General features: G+C 54.7%; 2 protein-coding genes across 9 annotated transcripts; both read left to right on the plus strand.

Moving 5' to 3' along the window:
* The first annotated feature begins 383 nt into the window (after positions 1 to 383).
* Positions 384 to 7,735, plus strand: TRIM17 (tripartite motif containing 17). 3 transcript variants are annotated; one of them, XM_033095782.1, is made up of 7 exons: positions 384 to 985; positions 1,997 to 2,429; positions 3,662 to 3,757; positions 4,204 to 4,434; positions 5,569 to 5,591; positions 5,683 to 5,783; positions 6,072 to 7,735. In XM_033095782.1, exons 2-7 carry the CDS (start codon positions 2,001 to 2,003, stop codon positions 6,617 to 6,619), a joined length of 1,428 nt encoding a protein of 475 aa, XP_032951673.1. In that variant the 5' UTR covers positions 384 to 985; positions 1,997 to 2,000; the 3' UTR covers positions 6,620 to 7,735. The 3 variants fall into 3 exon arrangements, with proteins under 3 accessions (XP_032951673.1, XP_032951672.1, XP_032951674.1); XM_033095781.1 differs by having other exon boundaries at positions 384 to 982; positions 6,072 to 7,730; XM_033095783.1 differs by lacking the exon at positions 3,662 to 3,757 and having other exon boundaries at positions 384 to 982; positions 6,072 to 7,700.
* A 56-nt stretch (positions 7,736 to 7,791) lies between these two features.
* Positions 7,792 to 15,027, plus strand: TRIM11 (tripartite motif containing 11). 6 transcript variants are annotated; one of them, XM_033095775.1, is made up of 6 exons: positions 7,792 to 8,418; positions 10,389 to 10,598; positions 10,845 to 11,072; positions 12,791 to 12,813; positions 12,900 to 13,000; positions 13,291 to 15,027. In XM_033095775.1, exons 1-6 carry the CDS (start codon positions 8,011 to 8,013, stop codon positions 13,956 to 13,958), a joined length of 1,638 nt encoding a protein of 545 aa, XP_032951666.1. In that variant the 5' UTR covers positions 7,792 to 8,010; the 3' UTR covers positions 13,959 to 15,027. The 6 variants fall into 6 exon arrangements, with proteins under 6 accessions (XP_032951666.1, XP_032951665.1, XP_032951669.1 ...); XM_033095774.1 differs by having other exon boundaries at positions 7,793 to 8,418; positions 10,842 to 11,072; XM_033095778.1 differs by having other exon boundaries at positions 7,793 to 8,418; positions 10,503 to 10,598.
* The last annotated feature ends 4,669 nt before the right edge of the window (positions 15,028 to 19,696 follow it).

A 19,696-nucleotide genomic window follows, 5' to 3' on the forward strand; every position in this document is an offset into this window, starting at 1 on the left:
GCGCCAGTCCCTGCTGCCTTTTTTGCTCTTATCTCCCTCTCAATGCCCGGTCCTCCTTTCCCCCACCCACTGCCCACAAACCCCTTTCCCCGGTTCCCAAAGATTCCCTCATCCCCCACACCAGGTGACCCATCCCCTGCCCCGCAACTCGCCTACATCCCCTCCCAGGACAAGGCTCCAGCCCCAGTCCTACTCCCTTCGCCCGGCACTTCCACTTGCACCCCTGCCAACTCTGCCCTTCAAGAGCTCCCGCCTCATCCCCAGGCTGTTGCTATCTCCCCACAAAACCTGCCAGCTACCACCCCCACCCTGATAACGAACCCCCCGCCCCCAGTCCCTGTGACCTTCCGGCTCCTGCTGACGCCACAAAGCCCCGCGTCCGTGAGCCCCCCGCGGCCACTGCCCCCGACGGTCTCCGGCGCAAACGCAGGCTTCCCGGGCCCTGCTTGAGCGCATGGCTGGGAGCGCCTCTCCTCAGTGAGTACCAGCCCCTCGAGGCGCTCCTGCCCTGAAGACTGGAGTTCCCGCTTTTAAGGTGGTTATCAGTTGGAACCAGAGGGGTCACCTGCTTTAGCCTGAATTACACAGGAGCATCCCAAGACACGCCGCGGCCCGTTTACTGTCACTAACCCAGAGCACTTAGCTTGCTTCCCGCCACCCCACCCCCAGCCTGAAACAGGCCGGCTCCCACCAGACCTTCCCAGGCTCAGCCAGCTTGGGGTGGGCAGCAGTGTGGCTTCTGGGCAGGCGGCCAACAGCAGAGGACCTGACTGACCCAAAGGGCTCTGCGCAGAGAGGCAGCTTTCACAAAGTGAACCCACAGTGTCTGCAGAATCAGAGTCATGGTTCCTGCTCTGGATGATGGCAGGGACAGGAGCCCCAGTAGCGCTGTGGTTGAGAAATAACCTTCAGGCCCTCTCTAAGTCACCCTGGTGACCACCTGTGAGGTGCATGGAGAGGCGGTGGATCTGCAGTGCATAAGGTCGTGAGTATTCCATCACCAAAGTGTGTGTGTATTGCATGTGTGTGTGTGCCTCTGTGTGTGTACATGTTTGTGTACATGTGTGGTATATATGTATATGCGTACATGTGTCCATGGGTTTGTGTGCCTGTATGTATGTGTGTTTGTGTATGTGTGCACACATGAATGTTCATGTGTCCTTTCTGCACTGCATCTTGTCAAAAAAAACCAGGGCTGGACAGTAATTAGAGCAGTAAAAACGTTTTTTAGGGTTATGGCCAAGGAACAGGGTGGGATGGGTGACAGGAAACATCTGGGTAGGGCGCTTTGGCTAAACCCACATAGTGGGATTCTTACTAAACTTGGACAATGCAGACGAACATGGAAGCCCAGGGCCTGTTTGGAAAGTTCCAGGAGCCTGAGCAGAGTTTGGTCAAGCAGAGAACTTTTGCCAATCCGAGTTTTCCTCTTCAAGTCCCCCATTTCTTTGTTGAACAGGTGTTCTGTTAAAGAGAAACTGATTCTGACACTTGTTAACTAGTAAGAAAGACTTTATACACAGCTATTGCAATAGGGGAGGGACATAGGGTCATCTCCCAATGCAGCTGACACAGCGGGATGAATGGCCAAGAGCAGGGTAAGGGGGTCAGTGACGGAAAATCACTAGGAAGAGACATCTTCTTGTCAAACTGATCTAGCAGGATTCTTGCTCAACCAGGTGGGTCAAGAATGCACATTCATCACAGGTAGGTGGGGAATGAAGGGGCTAGATCAGCTCTCCGGTGGGGTGGGGCTCTAAACCAAGTAAGACTGGGCATGGCTAGGCGAGATAGATGGCAGCTCAGGGGAGCCTGGCTGGGGTTTGGCTGGTGGAGAGGGTCTTTGTCAACTTTCTAGAGGCACTTGTGTCTCTTACTGAAGATAAGCCGGGATGCCCTAACAGGACCCCGTGTTCAGCCCTATCTGCAAGAGGATGCCTTGAATGCCCAAAGCTTTGGGCAGAGCTTGTGGTGGGACACTCTGTTCCTTCCCCAGGACCATGGATGCCGTGGAACTTGCCAGAAAGATACAGGAGGAGGCCACGTGCTCCATCTGCCTCGACTACTTCACTGACCCCGTGATGACCACCTGTGGCCACAACTTCTGCCGCGAATGCATCCAGCTGACCTGGGAGAAGGCCAAAGGCAAGAAGGGCAGGAGGAAGCACAAGGGCTCCTTCCCCTGCCCCGAGTGCCGCGAATTGTCCCCCCAGAGGAACCTGCGGCCCAACCGCCTGCTGACTAAGGTGGCTGAGATGGCACAGCAACACCCTGGCCTCCAGAGCAGGGACCTGTGCAAGGTACACCAGGAGCTGCTCAAACTCTTCTGCGAGGATGACCAGAGCCCCATCTGCGTGGTCTGCAGGGAGTCCCGGGAACACCGGCCCCACAGGGTGATCCCTGTGGAGGAGGCCGTGCAGGAGCACAAGGTGGGCCTGGGCGGAGGTGGCAGGGGCCAAGGAAGCCCAAGTGCACGTGCATTGACGGGTATATCCATCAGGCAGGAGAACGATTGCTGTAATAAACAGCCCCATACATAGGACCCCAAGATGGAAGCATCTGCATGCTCCCATGACAAAGCAGGCATGTGGCTAGGCCAGCAGGGTGTCCCCTCCACTGTTATTGAAGAGCCCAGGCTGACAAAGTGGCCTCTACAGCCGTCTGTGTGGGCAGGCCAGATGACCCTCTGTAGGGGAGGACAAAGCCTTTTTCTTCCACCCACCTGAGGGTCTCTGGCTGGGGGTCCCTAAATTAGGTTGAGCAAAGATGGATCAAGAGAAAGGCAAACTGTTAACACATGTGGCCAGCACACACCATGGGGCAGAAACCACAGCGATGAATAAAGGGTGGTCAGAACACGGGCTTCCCTGGCATCTGAACAAGGAACAGGACATTTGGAGAGAAGCAACAAAGGGAAAGGCGACAAGCTCCCAAGGGCTGCAACTGGGAAAGTGCCTCAGTCCTTTCCAGCTGCTGTCACAAAATACCAGACTGGGCAGCTTATAAACAGCAGGAATTTCATGCTTACGGTTATGGAGCCCAGAAGTCTGGGATCGGGGTGCCAGCACAGTTGGGTGGGGGCTCCTTCCCGGTACAAAGACAATGACTTCTCACTGTCCTCATGTGGAGAAAGGGCTGAGAGCTGTCTGGGGTCTCATAAGGGCACTGACCCCATTCCTGAGGGCTCCACCCTCATGACCTTACCACTTCCCAGAGGCCCCACCTCTTATTTCATCACCTTGGGGGTTAGGATTTAACATGAATTTTTGGGGACATTAACATTCAGATCATAACAGAAAGTAACTATTTTGGGGAAACTAATGGAACATAAGCGTTATCAGTACAGGTCTCTCTTGGTGCCCACTTTCCACCTCCACGGCCATAAACTTCCTTGGGAGGCAGACTCGTGGCAGCCCTCACCTCTCAGCAATTTGTACTTCTGGTCAGATAGCAGGAGCCCTGGAAAGCGCCTTTCTACATTTGTTCTCATTTGCCTTCAGCTCAGAATAATCCCCCTGCCCACCAGGCACATTTTGGGATGGTCTATTTCCAACCCCTTAGGGTGGGCTTTTTGTGGTGCATGCAGCTACACATGGCCCCTCCCCACACGGGTGTGCAGGAGGGGGCCTCTGACCCCTATCCTGCGGTCTGATGTCCGCAGCTGAAGCTGGAGGAGGACATGGGGAGCCTGCGGGCGGAGATGGCGAAGACCCAGAAGCTGCAGACCAGGGAGCAGCTGACCTTGGCCAAGTGGCAGGTGCTGGGGCTGCGTGGAGCAGGCGTGAAGGCCTGGCCAGCCCCCAGGGCACGGCAGGGCACCCCTCAGGAACCTGCGGACCCTGGGGGTGGGACTGTCACGTGTGGATGAGAATACAGGACCCCAAAAAGGCATGGGATTCCCTCCAGAAACGGGACTGAAAATGTGCATTCAGCCCAGATTGGCCACTTCAGAGACGCAGGGAGCAAGGCCACAAGGAGGCCTGGGTGCTGCCATTTGGGGCTCAGGACGTCACTCCACAGTGACGGGGACTCTGCATGGCCCCCGGCTCCGCCCCCCGCCGGTTGTACTGGCTTTCTGTGGGTCACCAGGGTCCAGGGAAACGTGCTAGAATCCCTGGTGAGGCCCCTCCAAGCTGGTGGGCACGAGAGTGGACACTGTGGCAGTACCCGGGCGGTCGCTTACCTCCGGCTCCCACCCCGCAGGAGAAGGTGGAAGACCGGAGAAGGCGCATCCTGGTGGAGTTTGGGAAGGTGGGTGTTCTCCTAGAAGAGGAGCAGCAGCGCCTCCTGCAGGCTCTGAGACAGGAGGAGGAGATCACGGCCGCAAGGCTCCGGGAGAGCGCGGAAGCACTGGAGCAACAGCGCCACGCCCTGGAGACGCTGCTGCTGCGGCTGGAGGACCGGAGCCAGCGAGAGCCGCTGCAGATGCTGCAGGTGTGGCTCCTGCTTACCTGGATGAGCGGGTCCAGGTGTGGCCGACCAACAGGGAAGGTTCTGTGTCTGTCACCTCCGGCTGTGTGACAAATGCCACAGCCTGAGGGCTCAAACAACAGACTTTTACTGCCTCCCAGTCCTGGAGCCTGGAATCCGGGATCCAGGTGTGGGCAAGTCTGCTACTCCTGAGGCTTCTCCCTTTGGTGTGTGGACGGCTGTTTCCTCCCTGTGTCCTCACGTGGTCGTCCCTCTGTGTCCTGATCTCCTCTAAGGACACCAGTCACATTGGATTAATGACCTCTTTCACCTCTTAAAGGGCCCCTCTCCAAATAGAGCCCCATCTGAGGTCCTGAAGGTCCTGACATGTGGATTTGGGGGCCATAATCAGCCAGATGGGCTCTAGGCCTAGACATCTGTGTTCTGCATTCCCTTCCTAGCCTCGGGGCAGGCCCAGGGGCAACGGTCATCCATGTGATGATGTGGGGCAGGGACACATGGGCCAGGACAGGACCCTGTGACTTCACGGCAGGAGCAAGTCATGTGATCCCACCTGAGGGGGATGAAAGAGCAGCAGGCCTGCCAGGGATGGGCCTGCATGCCGAGGCCTGGGAAGGCTGACAAGTAGGTGACTGGCTTGTCCAGTGTGTGGAGTGATGGAACCCATAGCAAAAACTACATTTCACATTGCGAGCCATCACACACACGAGTGTTTATACAGCCATGTGCAGTCAGCCCATTTTATGCCTGTTGTCCTGGCATCTTGGGTTTTGTTTCCAATAAGTGGCCTGATTTAGATGACAGACTATGCACGTGCCCCAACTTTTGGGGAATACTTCGTCTTTTAGTAAAAAGCAGCCTGTTCACCACCCAGTAAACATTCCTGACCCACCTAAGGCCCGCAGTGTGGAAGCAGCCTTGGAGCCCTGTGCCTTTCCACCTTGCATGCCCTCATTCATGTGCAGGGGAGAGCAGGAGGCCTGAGTGACCCAGATGGGGTTCCACTCTGGGAACAAGGCCATGGAAGCATTACAAAGCGTCCTTGCTCTGCAGGCCAGAAATATCCACACAGGGTGCTTGGGGAGGCCCCAGATTCTTAATGAGTCCTCGCCCATCTCCCTCCCTCTGTTTTTGCAGGATATGAAGGATCCCCTGAGCAGGTACATGGCCACCCCAGGTGGAGGCAGTGATGGGCACAGGGAGGGCTCCGCATGGGGCCAGAGGGGACAGTGACACCTGTGTCCACTGGAGGAAGAACAGTGTAAGTGTGCAATATCCAGAGACCACACCCACCATGCTGAGGACAGTCTGCAGGGTCCCAGGGCAGATAGACGTACTCAAGACTTTCCAAGGTAAGTGGGGCCAGTTCTCTCGGCTGGAGCCACCACTGAGGTGCTTGACCTTCACTGGATATTCACACTATCCCCTTACCAACCACTCCTGGGAGATGCTCAAATGGTCCCCAGCTCATCTCATTGGCACTATCAATATCAACAGCTGGGGTATGGCCTGTGCAGTGACCCAGGCTCACAGCTGAACTCAGCATAGGCGAAGCTGGGGTGGGGGGGTGGAGATGGGGGGGTGATCAGGGAGTATAGGGGTGATTCGGTCCCTGTCCCCTCGGCCGGGCCGGTTTGCAGAGGATGTGGTGCCTGACCCTGCCACAGCGTACCCCTACCTCATCCTGTACGAGAGCCGCCAGAGGCACTACCTGAGCACCCCGCCAGATGGCACTCCCTGCAGCAAGGACAGGTTCCTGGCCTATCCCTGCGCGGTGGGCCGCCAGATCTTCTCCTCAGGACGGCACTATTGGGAGGTGGGCATGAACCTCACTGGTGATGCATTGTGGGCCCTGGGTGTGTGCAGGGACAATGTGAGCCGGAAGGAAAGGGTCCCCAAGTCCCCCGAAAATGGATTCTGGGTGGTGCAGCTGTGTAAGGGAAAGAAGTATGTGCCGCTGGTGTCTTCCCCGACCCCCATCACACTGACCGAGCCCCCCAGCCATATGGGCGTCTTCCTGGACTTTGAGGCGGGGGAGGTGTCCTTTTACAACGTTAATGGTGGATCCCACCTGCACACCTACACCCAGTCCACCTTCCCAGGCCCCCTGCAGCCCTTCTTCTGCCTTGGAGCCCCCAAATCCGGGCAGATGGTCATCTCAACAGTGACGCTCTGGGTGAAGGGATAGGTATGCAGGTGGGGGAGGCATGGGCACCCCATTTTCTCCAAAAGGTGAGGTCCTCAGCACCACGACCGACCCTGATTTTCTCGCGTGGAGCAGTGGAGAACTATTGCTATATGGGGTGGGCTCACCGAGTCTAAATATAATCATAATTAACAGTTATACGTGAATAGACTATATTCACAGGTGCTTCACAGAGGGAACCTGTACCAATCTCTATACATACCTATGGACCAGGCGAGAGTGCTGTATTATTTTTTAGTCATGTCCCCCTCCACCCCCACTCACTGGATCCTGCTGGGTCCAGGTTATTATAAATAAAGCTGTGGCCTCACGGGTCCACCTTTGTCATCAGCAATTCCACGTTTGGGTCCTTCGCAGGGGAAACTTTTCAAGCTGAACCCCCTAAAAAACTCAGAGCTGCCCGCCCCCATACCTTTCCGCCCCCTTAAGTTGCATCTGCAGGGTGAAATTCAAAGAGTAAGCACTATCCCCCGACTTGCCGCTCCTGGGAGATGCTCCAATGGCCCCCAGCTCATCTCATTGGCACTATCAATATCAACAGCCGGGGTCTTGCCCAGTGCAGTGACCCAGGCTCACAAAGTGACTCAGCATAGGGGGGAGGAGGGTCAATGGGGGTGCTTTCATTCTCTCCCTACCCCACCCCCGCAGTTTCAGGCGCATTAACAGCCCAATAACAGTCACTAGCACACCAGAATTCCAGTCAATGTATTCCTAACGCAACAAGGTCAGAGTCCCCGCGGGTCGAACCTCTCATCCCATTCATTCTGATCGTGCCCGACCCTGGGTGCGTGCCCGACCCGGGGTGCCTGCCCGGGGATGAACCGTGGATGACTTGGGGATCCCCCAGTCCTCGCGGTGGCTGCACTACGTGGGGAGCCCAGTGACGGTGCGGGGTGCCCTGCCGGCCGGGCCCCTGTACCCCATCCTTCCCTGGGCCCGAGGAAAAGGCCGGGGCACGAGCCAAAAGCTAACTGGAAAGACAAGTGCCTGCCGGCGGCAGCGGCGGCGGCGGCGGCCGCGGAAGCGACGCAAGTTCAGCTAGTGTCTCGCCTCCAATTGTGTCCGGCCCGAGGGCCGCGTGACACCCGCAGCCAATCCGGGGCCAGAGTGGGTTGTTCAAAAAAAAAAAAAGAAAAAAAAGTGCTTCCTGCTTCCGCCGTCTCCTCTTTCTGTCGGAAGGGAGCCACCGCGCCCTCCCGGAACATTGCACTTCTCGTCCACTGCGCCCCGCGACCCCTCAGCCTCCGCCCGCCCCCGGAACCCTGCGCTTTGTGTTCCCAGAGGCCCCGCGCCTCCCGTTCCCGGGAGCCCCTGGCCCCCTCGCGCTCCCCAAACTTCCTGCGGCGGCAGGCCAGCGCCAGTTCCACCGCGCTATGGCCGCCCCGGACCTGTCCACCAACCTCCAGGAGGAGGCCACCTGCGCCATCTGCCTCGACTACTTCACGGACCCGGTGATGACCGACTGTGGCCACAACTTCTGCCGCGAGTGTATCCGGCGCTGTTGGGGCCAGCCCGAGGGCCCGTACGCCTGCCCCGAGTGCCGCGAGTTGTCCCCGCAGCGAAACCTGAGGCCCAACCGTCCGCTTGCTAAGATGGCCGAGATGGCGCGGCGCCTGCACCCGCCGTCGCCGGTCCCGCAGGGCGTGTGCGCCGCGCACCGGGAGCCGTTGGCCACCTTCTGCACCGACGAGCTGCGCCTGCTGTGCGCGACCTGCGAGCGCTCCGGGGAACACTGGGCGCACCGGGTGCGCCCGCTGCAGGATGCAGCCGAGGACCTCAAGGTATGGCGTGGGGTCACAGCAAGTCCTGGGGATGTTAGGACGCGGCCTGGCTTGGGGTTTTGGGGACTCAGCCTGTCCTAGATTGGCACTTTCGCGGGTCTGGGGCATCGCTCACCAGTGCGGCGCCGGCCTGGGGACCTGGGAGAGGGAGCGTGCTGTTTGAGGCGGAGGTCCCGCTATGGAGGGTACTGGGCAGCTGTGACTGAACAGTGGCCAGGATGGAGCCCAGAGCAAGAGAAAGTGGGAAGAGAACCTCAGAGGTGGCCTTCGCTTAGAGGTGGGACGGATGAGGACTGTCATCCCTGGTGAGAGGTGAGTTGTGGCCAAGGCCGGGTGCGGCCTCAGCCAGTGCTGAAGTCCTGGTGAGAAGGCTGGCAGGAACCTGCTGCAGAGCCCCACTCTGGGAACGATGGTGGACAGAGCCATTGCCCTGGGAGGCAGACGCTAGGGCCCACCAGATTTTTCTTTCTGAGTGGAGTACTTGGAGCTACCACTGCCATCTGATACGCCAGAGCTCAGCTGCACTTGGATCCCAGGCTAAGAAGCCTTGTTTTCCTGTTCCGGAAATGCATTTTCTTAAAACCCAAACTCATACCAGCACTTTTCCACCAGCTGGGAGCCTCAGGGCAAGTACTCTGCTGGCCCACCCGGCCTGCTGCCTGCACAGGGTGTGTTCTGGGAACTCATCTTTCAAACTTTTTGACTAGCTTGCAATTGGCTTCGTGGCCAGTAGCATGTGTCTGCTGAGGTTTCCCCAAGTACAGGGTTTAGCCAGCATTAGAGTCAATACTTGGTCAGTCAGTCACTATCATAGCATAAGCTTCTGGAACACCAGAATAAACCTGTTTCCCAAACCATGTCAGTGGGCTTGTCTTGACATGGATTCTTGTGGTTTTCCTTCTCACTTTGAGGTATTACACGCATGTAGGAATGTCCACTCCACATATCAGTCTGGCAGGTTTGCACTCTCACCAAACATCCCAGTCAGGGTGCAGAAAGTGATCATGAGTGCAGAGAGTGACCAGTGGCTCTCCAGATGTCCCTTCTGGTTGACCTGATAAAGTCTCATGGGACAGCACTTAGCCCTTTTCTTTTGTAGGGAGAGGAAAACCTTCCCTCTATTCTGTTAGGTTCTGTGCCTGAGGTTTGCAAATTAAAGTGACAAAAGACAGATTAACAGATGACATAACTTTATTTTTTAAATTTTACATGGCACAATTTCAAAGAAGTACAAAACCCAAAGAAAGGGTTAGACTCAGGAACTTATATTCCATTTTAACAGAGATGATAAATTGTGGAGAAGTGACTAGATAGGAATGGGAGTTTGGGTTTCTAGGGCCAATAATTTGTGGAAAAGAAGCTAGAAACTATATGGGGGGGACTGCTGGAAGGTGGGCGTTGTTTTAGTAAGGTCTGTTTAGGCAAACTCCTCAGTGATGACGCCTCATCTGTGGTGAGGAGTTTGCTCCCTTCCTCATACCTGGAGGTCACCTTTCTCCCGGGAAATCCATTTTCTTGCCTTTAGGCAGGAAGGAGGAGGGCAGAGGGCTCTTCTGCATCTCCTGTTTCTCTGTCATCCGTAGCACTAAATAATCCTGATGCTAAAGTAGTTTGTCTTAGGGTATCATGTTCTGATTTCCTTCACTGTACTGGTGCACACTTTGTCTTCTTGCTAGGGATGCCCCAGGAAACGTGGTAAACAGGGTTGAATTAAACAGTTGGGTATCGCCTGACGTCAGACCCAAGGTGGCCATATTCGGTGCACATCCCTTGCTTCTGGGGCTGCTTCTGGTAAAGCTAAACAGTGGCAAAGCTGAGGACAGGCACAGAAGCAAAAGGGGTGGGAAGTTTGGCGGGAAATGAGGGGAGGCAGGAGAAGAGTCCAGGGGGTCAGTTTGGGAGGTGGGAGGCCGTGCTGGGTAGAGGGCGTCTCCTGGCAGATTGAGTTTGCCCCGTCCTTTGTGTTCCAGACAGGGTTTCCCACGACTGGCGCCCGCCTACCAGGTGTAGGCTCGGCTGGGGCTGGGCAGCGGGAGCGGGGACAGAGCCGGGTGGGGTCACTGGCTGGCCTCGCCTCCCTGCAGGGCAAGCTGGAAAAGTCCCTGGAGCACCTGCAGAAGCAAATGGAAGACGCACTGCTGTTTCAGGCCCAGGCGGAGGAGACCTGCGCTCTGTGGCAGGCAGGTGGCTGGGCGCCGAGGTCCAGGGGTTGGGGGGAGGGAAGCACCAGAGCCCCCACCTTGGAACGCCACCGTTCATACTCATGCTTCTCATAAGGCAGCACCCCTGCCCCAGACCCTGCACCACCGGGGTGGGTTTGCATGGGGGAGCCCAATGGTGGGTTTTGGGGTGCGGAGGCATGGCGTGGGGAGCCCTGGTGGTGGGTTTGGGGGATCCCGCTCACCCTCTGCTGTGCCCCGCAGAAGATGGTAGAGAGCCAGCGGCAGAATGTACGAACGGAGTTCGAGAGGCTGCGCCGCCTACTGGCAGAGGAGGAGCAGCGGCTGCTGCAGAGGCTGGAGGAGGAGGAACTGGAGGTACTGCCCCCACTGCGGGAGAGCGCAGCCCGGTTGGGGCAGCAGAGTGCCCAGCTGGCCGAGCTCATTGCCGAGCTGGAGGGGCGCTGCCAGCTGCCAGCGCTGGGGCTGTTGCAGGTGAGCGCGCCTTGGGTGGGCACGCGGGGGTCTACCGGGATGGCATGTAGACAGGAAGCTGGAAAGGGGAGGAAGCCCTGGGCGGAGCAAGCGGCCTGACTTCGGCCTCTCCTGGACCTCCCGTGTCCTAACTGAAACGCTGGGGGTAGGGGCTGAGACAGGTGTCCCAGGTGTGACTGCCGGTCCCTGTAGATATGCCGTGGCCTGGGACGTTGGATATAAATCCTGATCCCCGCTGAGAACTGCGGTTGGCACCGGCACCAGAACCCTGTTGGGGACTGGCGCTGCTGTGTGGTGGGTAGCATTCAGGATCCAGGGGCTATGTTTAGAATAACTGCTGTCACTGCCCGGCCCTCTGAAGGTTCAAGCCACTGGGTTGAGCAGTTCCATAGGAATCCAGTGTGGGCCCCATGCTGTCCGGAGAAACTGCCTGGCCCCTATCCCCAGGTCTTTGTGCCTCAGGCCACAGCGAGGACACTGTATGTGCAGTCCAGGGGGCCTCCTGCTGAAAGTGATCTTTTGTGGAGCCTCAGAGCTGAGCATACCTTCAGGGACCACCAAGAGGCTCCTGGCTCTCCTGGGGTTTGAACTTGGTCCTTTGGCCTTTGTTGAGCCATTGAGTAGTTTTAAGCCTGGGAAACAGAAAGAACCCAGGGCGAGTGTGGCAGGGATTGCAGGAAGTTGGCAGAGGTGGCCATGGTCAGTAAAAGTGGGACTGGGCAGCCAGCCAGGAGGTGAGGAGCAATGATTGAGGCTAGAGAAGGGGCAGGAGGGAGGTGGAGATTCTAGGAGGAAGAGTCGACCCAGGAAGTGAGATAGGACCCATAGATCTGTATGAAATGCATTTCAGGGCCTCAGCTGAGGTGTCCCCGTGGGTAGGTGGTCTCGGCCAGCCTGGCTGCATTTCCACCAAGTGGTCACCTACTCCCCCATCTGTTGTCCATCTGCCCCCTAGCCTCTCCCCACTTCCCCCACCTGCCCCCACTGTTCCCCACTGTCCCCTACATGTCCCCCACTGCCCTTCACATCTCATGTATCCTGGCTCCTGGCTCCTCACCTCCCCATCTCCCCTAGCTCCCCTGACCTGTACTGGGTGGGATGGACCTGCTGTGTGGAGGGTAGGGGGCAGCAGCCATGGATTGCACCATGTTTACTGGTGTGAGTGGGGAGGTCAGGTGGGTTTGCATATTCAGCCCACAGTGTTGGGCAGGAGGCCTGCTACAGGGGCCATCCATGCTGGGGTCCTGACACCTGGGGTGGGACTGTCAGTGAAGACCTGAGGGAGGGCAGCCGGTGGAGGCCGGGCAGGATGCCTGGGGGCAGAAGGGAGGTGGGAACAGGCGAGGCTGCAGGCACCAGATAGCTGGATGCTGGGAGCCAGGAGACAAGAAACACTGGGCAGGTGCAGGCCAGGCTCCCAGGACCCTACCCTGCCTGTCTCCAGCACCCATGGGTGCTCCGGGCTCTGGGTGGGTGAGCCAGCAGCTGGACACCCCATGTCCTCCAAGCATGTGGAGGGACTGGGGCTGGGTCTGCAGGTCTGCCTGCACCCCAAGCTTCTCAGTGTCCCTGTGTCTGAGCATGCTTGGGACGGCCCAGGGTCAGTTTCTGACCGTGTGTGTGGGTGTGGGTATGTGTGTGGTTTTGAGAGACACGGGCATGGGAGAGGGGGCCCAGGACCAAGTAACAGGTGCTGATGCCACATGTCTCTCCCACAGGACATCAGGGACACCCTGTGCAGGTAGGACCCCGTCCTCTCCCCTGGGCAGGTGGTGTGGGTGTGGACCCCAGCCTGCCCCTGGGGGTGACACCCGGCTGTCTCTCCAGGGTCCAAGACATGAAACTGCAGCCACCCAAAGTGGTGCCCATGGAGATGAGGACAGTGTGCAGGGTCCCGGGTCTGGTGGAGGCCCTGCAGAGGTTCCGAGGTGGGTGCTGCGGCTCGTGGCGGGGGCAACCCCGCCAGCTGGCTCTGGTCTGCAGGAAGTGCCCATCCCGAGCTCCTGCTGGTGGCCAGGGCCTGTGGCTGCGGAGCTGGGAGGTGTCAGGGCTGGCGGCTGAGGGAGGTCCAGGCTGGGCTGGAACACCGGGGACGGGAGGAATGGCCATAGAAAGCACTTAGTTTCCTCCTGCCTCCTGAAGAAGAGTGAATGGCAGTGTGGACCACTTTTCAGAACATCCCAAGTTGCAACTGCAAATGGTTAGGTGATCTTTTCAGGGAGGACGCGGCAGCAGGGGCGGAGTAGCAGTCAACCTTGGCCAGCTATGAGGAAGCCTGGGCAGGTGCCAGGTGTGCTGGCTGACAGGACCCCACAGGTGACCACTGCGCTGTCTGCAGGGGACGTGACGCTGGATCCTGACACCGCCAACCCCGAGTTGGTCCTATCAGAGGACAGGCGCAGTGTGCGGCGGGGCGACCTGCGGCAGGTTCTGCCTGACATCCCTGAGCGCTTCGACCCCGGGCCCTGCGTGCTGGGCCGGGAGCCCCTGATTTCCGGCCGACACTACTGGGAGGTGGAGGTGGGCGAGCGGGCCAGCTGGGCCCTGGGCGTCTGCAGGGAGAACGCCAACCGCAAGGAGAAGGGCGAGCTTTTCGCCGGCAATGGGTTCTGGATCCTGGTGTTCCTGGGCGGCTTCTACAACTCCTCCGAGCCCGCCTTTGCCCCCCTGCGGGACCCGCCTCGACGTGTGGGCATCTTTCTGGACTATGAGGCTGGGCACCTGTCCTTCTACAGCGCCACTGACGGGTCGCTCCTGTATGCCTTCCCTGAGACGCCCTTCTCAGGGACACTGCGGGCCCTCTTCTCCCCGTTGTCCAGCAGCCCAACCCCCATGACCATCTGCCGGCCCAAGGGTGGCCCTGGGGATGGGCTGGCTCCCCAGTAAGTAGGCGTCTCGCCCCCATCCTGCCTTTAGCTCTTTGAGGGTGTCCTGAGCCACGGGAGGGGCTCTCAGTGTTGCTCTGTGTGTGTAGTAAATCTCTCTTCCCATCACTCCTGGGAAGCCATGTACGAGTGTGTGTGGAGCCAGCGAGGGCCTCCCTTGGGGGACCTTCCACAACCATTGGGTGTCGATACCCCATTACCAGTGCGTTGCTCACAGCCCTCTGCAGAGGCTGAGCCTGGAGCCCCTGCAGCTCTACTTCCAGGAGCCCCTGATGACTTTGGGGCTGCACCCCAAGAGAGCTGCTGTTCTGTGAGGCTGCTGGCAGGGAGGAGAGCCCACCAGCCTGTCTTGGGGTCTGGTCCTAGAAAATGGGGGCTGGGTGTGGTTGCCTCATTAGTTAGGGTACATTAGTTAGGGTATTAGTTAGCAGTCCTCAGGAGGCGGGATGTGGGAAAGACCAGAGGAAGGGCACTGGGAGTGAACGGTGCTGAATGAGGGGGCCGAGTAACTGGACACAGGCCCTCAAGTCCCCCAGTGCAGGCCATTTGCAGCTTCTGCAGAATGTTTCTTCCCACCTGGGAGGTGTGCACTGGCTCCATGGCTCCTGAATGATGCTCTGGTCCTGCCTGGGGTAGGCGTGAGGCCTCGGAGAGTCCCACCTTGGCAGAATCCAGGATTCATTTTTTGCTCAAGTTTTGGTGCTTCACAAGAAGTCGTGGGGCAGCATCTGCACCCCGAGATTTCTTCTGTTGTAAGGACTGTCCTCACAGTAAATAAACTACCTTGTATATAATCCTGCTGTCTTGAGTGGGATGTGGGGAAGCCCACTGCCACTCCCAGCAGTCGGTGCCACAGCCCAAGCCCTCCCATGCTGGTGCTCATTTCACGCAGCTGCTGGGGAATTCCCCTGCCCCAGAACCTGGTAAACGCTTGTAGGTTCCACAGTATTCAGGAGCTAAGTACTTTATGTGAATATATTCACTTGTTCTCCCATTGTTAAGACTTTATGTTATTTCATGTATGTACCACTTTTTGAGTATCTTCAATAACAATTCCTTCAAATGATGTACACATCAGTTTTTTGTCAGTCAGGCCTGGACTCGGGGCTTTTTTCCGGATGGAGAAGTGTTCCCTTCTCCTTTTCCCAGGCAACTGCCCACTGTTACACTTCCTGTTGAGAATCTGAGGATATTGGTTCATTCCTGCCTGAAGCAAGATTTGGATTTCCCGGATAACCACCAGAACCCAGGTAGAGGGACATCTCGAGGTGAAAGCTCTGATGAGCACATGGCCACATGCAGGACAGCAGGGCAGATGCCTCAGTCGCAGCTCTGGAGCAAAGCTGGATACCAGCGTAAGGGAGGAAAATGTTCCCTCTACCTTCTGAGTCCTTGGCTGGATCCCTGTAATAAAAGGTTAACTAGAAAAACAAGTTCATGAACATATGCACCTTATGTGCGCATGGAAGATACTCAGGGAAAAGGGAGTAACTCAAGCAGCGACTTAAGAAGTCTGACTCCCACGGCCTCTGTGACATGGAACAAGTTTGTGGAGAAATGACAGGCCAAAGAAAGCAGTTCAGGCCAGAACTTGAAAGGCAGCATGCACTGGCAGGTGAACAAGGGTAGAAAAGCTGGTTAGGAGGGTTATGTACCTTCCTTCAGCCAACTCCACACTGAGGGTGTCTAACGTCCCCAGCCACTGACTCAGTCCTTCCGAGGGGAGGGAGAGTATCTGCTGCCTTCAGCCCAAATGATCCTATTGCCAAAGTGGGATGTTTGGGGTGGAAAGTTCCGCTATCCTTCACCTGGTAACTAGAAATGGGCTTAGGTAACACACGTCCACAGCACACCGTGAATGCACTTTTCACACATTTTTACCTGCTGAGCCAGGGAACACATGGTAGCCCCGCACTTCTAGGTGCAAGAGACCACAGTGAACACGATCCTGCCCAGGTAGTTAACAATATAACAACTTACACAGATGTGTGTCAGCTCAAATAGGCTTCTGCTACACTACCTACTGGTGGGTGTCTCCTACAACTAGCAGTGGGTGAGTCCCACAGTACACCCAGGCAGCCCCCTCAGGAGCAGATGATGAGTGTCTTGGAGAAAAGAAAGCTGGATGGACATAGAGCCAGGTGTGAGATGTGGTCAGGCAAACCAGGCTTCCAAAAATCACCCTCCATGGAGCCTGCTAGGTTTTTAAAATGCCCTGAAACTTTGCCCCCAGGTGGCACAGCCGCCCAGGGGAGAGGGAGGAAAACAAGTGTAAAACTTAAGTGAGCATTGTGGGTGTGGTCAGCGCTATGAAGGAAATGCCAGACGCTTGGGGGAGAACTCCGATGTGGTGTGTGGCTATTCTAATCCTTATGGCATAGTAGTACATGTGGTTTAAGGAAAATCAAAAAATAAAGACAGCCCTCCTGGGCCTGGGTGGGCGTCTCCGACGTCCCTTTTCCTTCCCCTCCCACCCTCTCCCAGGCATGTCATGTACCCACCAGGTTGTGCAAAAGACAGGGTCTTTCTTGTTTTTTCCCCATTTCACACGTCTTACTGGCTAATCTAAGAGCAGGTCTGTGCCTCCGCCCTGAACCAGCAGGAGAGGGGTAGGGCTGCCCCAACCGAGCTGTATTTTAAATGACTTCACCGTCCGCTTTTCATGCCCCCACTTTACTCGTGGGAAACGGAAAATTCAGTGATTTAGGTAAACTCCCAGTCCAGACGCGTTGGAATCATGCCTGTCCCCGCTTCTGATGGGACCGCTTAGAGCCTGCAGCGAGTCCTGTACATAGAATCCCCAGTGTCCGAAGTTCCGTAAGCCTACGCCCCAGCCGGCCCTTTTGGGGGGCGCTGCGGTGTTCCGCACCCGCTGCACGCGGACGCCTGGAGCTAGGTGGTCTTCGTGGAGGACCACCCCGTCCACCTGCACTGCGTTCGACCACCCGCGTCGCCCCTCCCCCCCGCGCGACGCCCGCGTACATCCCGCAACCTTCCATCATCTCCATATCCCGCGCATCCCGCGCCTGCTCTGCGGTCCCCTGAAGCCCCCGTACCTCCCTAAACCCGCGCCCCTCCACGACCAGGCCCAATTACCTCCGTGCCCCACCTTCTGTGCTCCCTTCCCCCGTCCTTCCGTGCACCCCGTTCACCCCATACCCTCGGGACTCCTGTTCCCAACGTCTTGCGTCCCTCTGAGGCCAACCCTCACGCTCACCCCTCCCCCACGCCACGTCCCCGCCCCCAGCAACCCCCTCCTCCCTCTATCCGCGCCCTGCCTCTCCCTCCTGGGCACCCATCTATCCCTGGCGAAGGCACCTGTGAGCCCACCGGACCCCTCTGCTCTGGTCCTGACCGGATGCCCGCCCTGGACCTGCCCTGCCCAGACTTTCCTCCCCCCAGCAGTTATTTTTTGTAAGAACTTTATTGTGATGTAATTTTCTCATCATAAAGTACAGCTGTTTCAAGAGCACAATTCAGTGATTTTTTTTTTTTTTTTTTTTTTACTACTAAATCCACCAACATCACAATCCAAGTTTAGAACATTTCCTGATGTTCTAACTGATTTTCAAATGTTAAACGAAGCTGACATTCCTGGGATAGATCCCATTTGATCCATTTAGTATGTTGCTAGATTCCGTTGGTTCAGATTTTGTTCAGGATTTTCACATCCATACTTCAGGGAATGTCACTCTGGTTTTCGCATGAGGTCTTCGTTTCCTACTCCACTGTTTTCTGACATGTTTGTGAAGGATTGCAGTTTTTCCTCCACCGTTTTGTGGAATTCTCCACTGAAGACACTGATTCCATGCTTTTCTTTATGAGAAGATTTTCAAATACTATTTCAATTTTTTTAATTACTATGGGTCTGTTTAAATTTTCCATTTCTTATGTAATTTTTGTCATTCCAGGAATTTGCCTATTTCATTTAAGTTGTCTAATTTTCTGGCATAAAATTCAAAGTATTTCCTCACCATCCTTTGAATTATTAAAAGGTTGGTAGTGATGTCGCCTCTTTCATTTGTAATCCTGGTAATCTGTGCCTTTCGGGTTTTTTTTTCTTGGTCAGTAAAACTAATATTTTGTCAAATTTACCACCTTTGCCATGTATAATGTGTACTTTTTTGCCCAAATTTGTGAGGGAAAAATAAGGATGCACATTATACATGGGTAGTACTAATTCCGTATCTACATAAATGTTTTTAATTATTTTATTTATGCTTATGAGTTAAAAGTGTAACTCTAGAAATCAATAACGATATCCATATGCAAAATAATACCCTGGAACATGATAATCGGTTTTGTTGAACTTATGATGAACTTGCAGCAATGAAGAGTTCTTGCCCCTCTATGATGCATAAATATTATTAATTTGTTACCAGTACATAAAATTTCTTGTACCATGTTAAAAAATAAATGCTAAAATTCCTTTATAATATAAAAAACAAGTACATAAATATAAACAAATAAAAATTTGAATTGAAAAATTAAGACAAAATATTTTTTCCCTGAAAGTTTGGGCCAGAAATGTGGGTGTGCATTATACACGGGAGTGCATTATACACAGCAAAATATGGTATTATGACCTTTTCAAAAAAATTTTTTTAAATTTCATTTGACATTTTCTATTTTTTTTTTTATTTCAATGATTTCCACCCTCATTTTTATTATATCCTTCTTTTTGCTTGTTTTTGGTTCAGGTTGCTCTTTCTTTTCTATTTTTCTTAAAGTTGAAGCTTAGGTTATTGATTTCACATCTTCCTTCTGTTCTAACACAGGTATTTGCAGCTTTAAATTTTCCTATTACTTTATTTTCCTTCATTGCATTTCTTCTTTTTTCTTTTTTCTTTTTTTTTTTTTTTAGTTTCAGGTGTACAAAACAATGCACTAGTTAGACATTTCTCCCCTCACAAAGTGATAACCCCCCTCCCCCAATCTATTGCCCCTCTGACATCCTATATATCGATTACAATTCCATTGACTCTATTCCCTGTGCTGTACTCCATATCCTGTGACTATGTATATTAAATTACAGTTGACATACAATATTATTCAACTTTAGCTTCAGGTGTACAGTGCAGTGGTCAAGCCTCTACTCCGTCCATGAAGTGGTCTTCCTAATAAGACATGTTCCCATCTGACACCCTACCAAATCTTTATGATATTATTGATTATACTCTCCAAACTCTCTTTCATATCCCCATGGCAATATTGTACATAGTTACCAATTTATGCTGTCTAATCCCTTCCCCTTCTTCCTCATCCCCACCACCCTCCCTTCTAGCAACCATCAATTTTTCCTCTATATCTCTCAGATTATTTCTGTTTACTTTGCTCATTTATTCACATCTTTAGATTCCACACATAAATGAGATCATATGGTATTTGTCTTTCTCCAACTGACTTATGTCACTTAACATAGTGTTCTCTAGGTCCATCCATATCATTGCAAATGGTAAGATTTCATTCTTTATAGCCGAGTAATACTCCATTGTATAAATGTAACACAGTTTCTTAATCCAGTCATCTACCAATGAGCATTTCGGTTGTTTCCAAGTTTTGGCGATTGTAAATAGTGCTGCAATAAACATAGGGGTGCATATATTTTTTCGAATTAGCGTCTTGGATTTCTCTGGATAGATTCCTAAGAGTGGAATTGCTGAGTCATAAGGTAGTTCCGGTTCCAGTTTTTTGAGATATCTCCATACAGATTTCCATAGTGGTTGCACCAATCTGCAA

The sequence above is a fragment of the Rhinolophus ferrumequinum genome, chromosome 24, assembly GCF_004115265.2.
Source record: "Rhinolophus ferrumequinum isolate MPI-CBG mRhiFer1 chromosome 24, mRhiFer1_v1.p, whole genome shotgun sequence".
NCBI lineage: Eukaryota > Metazoa > Chordata > Mammalia > Chiroptera > Rhinolophidae > Rhinolophus > Rhinolophus ferrumequinum.

Bases quoted from the DNA above. Each gene is read 5' to 3' on its own strand.
- TRIM17 (XM_033095782.1), top strand. From the start codon at position 2,001: ATGGATGCCGTGGAACTTGCCAGAAAGATACAGGAGGAGGCCACGTGC. The intron at 4,435-5,568 runs GTGTGGCTCCTG...CTGTTTTTGCAG, and splicing joins AGCCGCTGCAGATGCTGCAG to GATATGAAGGATCCCCTGAG. The intron at 5,592-5,682 runs GTACATGGCCAC...TGTCCACTGGAG, and splicing joins ATGAAGGATCCCCTGAGCAG to GAAGAACAGTGTAAGTGTGC.
- TRIM11 (XM_033095774.1), top strand. From the start codon at position 8,011: ATGGCCGCCCCGGACCTGTCCACCAACCTCCAGGAGGAGGCCACCTGC. The intron at 11,073-12,790 runs GTGAGCGCGCCT...TCTCTCCCACAG, and splicing joins CAGCGCTGGGGCTGTTGCAG to GACATCAGGGACACCCTGTG. The intron at 12,814-12,899 runs GTAGGACCCCGT...CTGTCTCTCCAG, and splicing joins ATCAGGGACACCCTGTGCAG to GGTCCAAGACATGAAACTGC.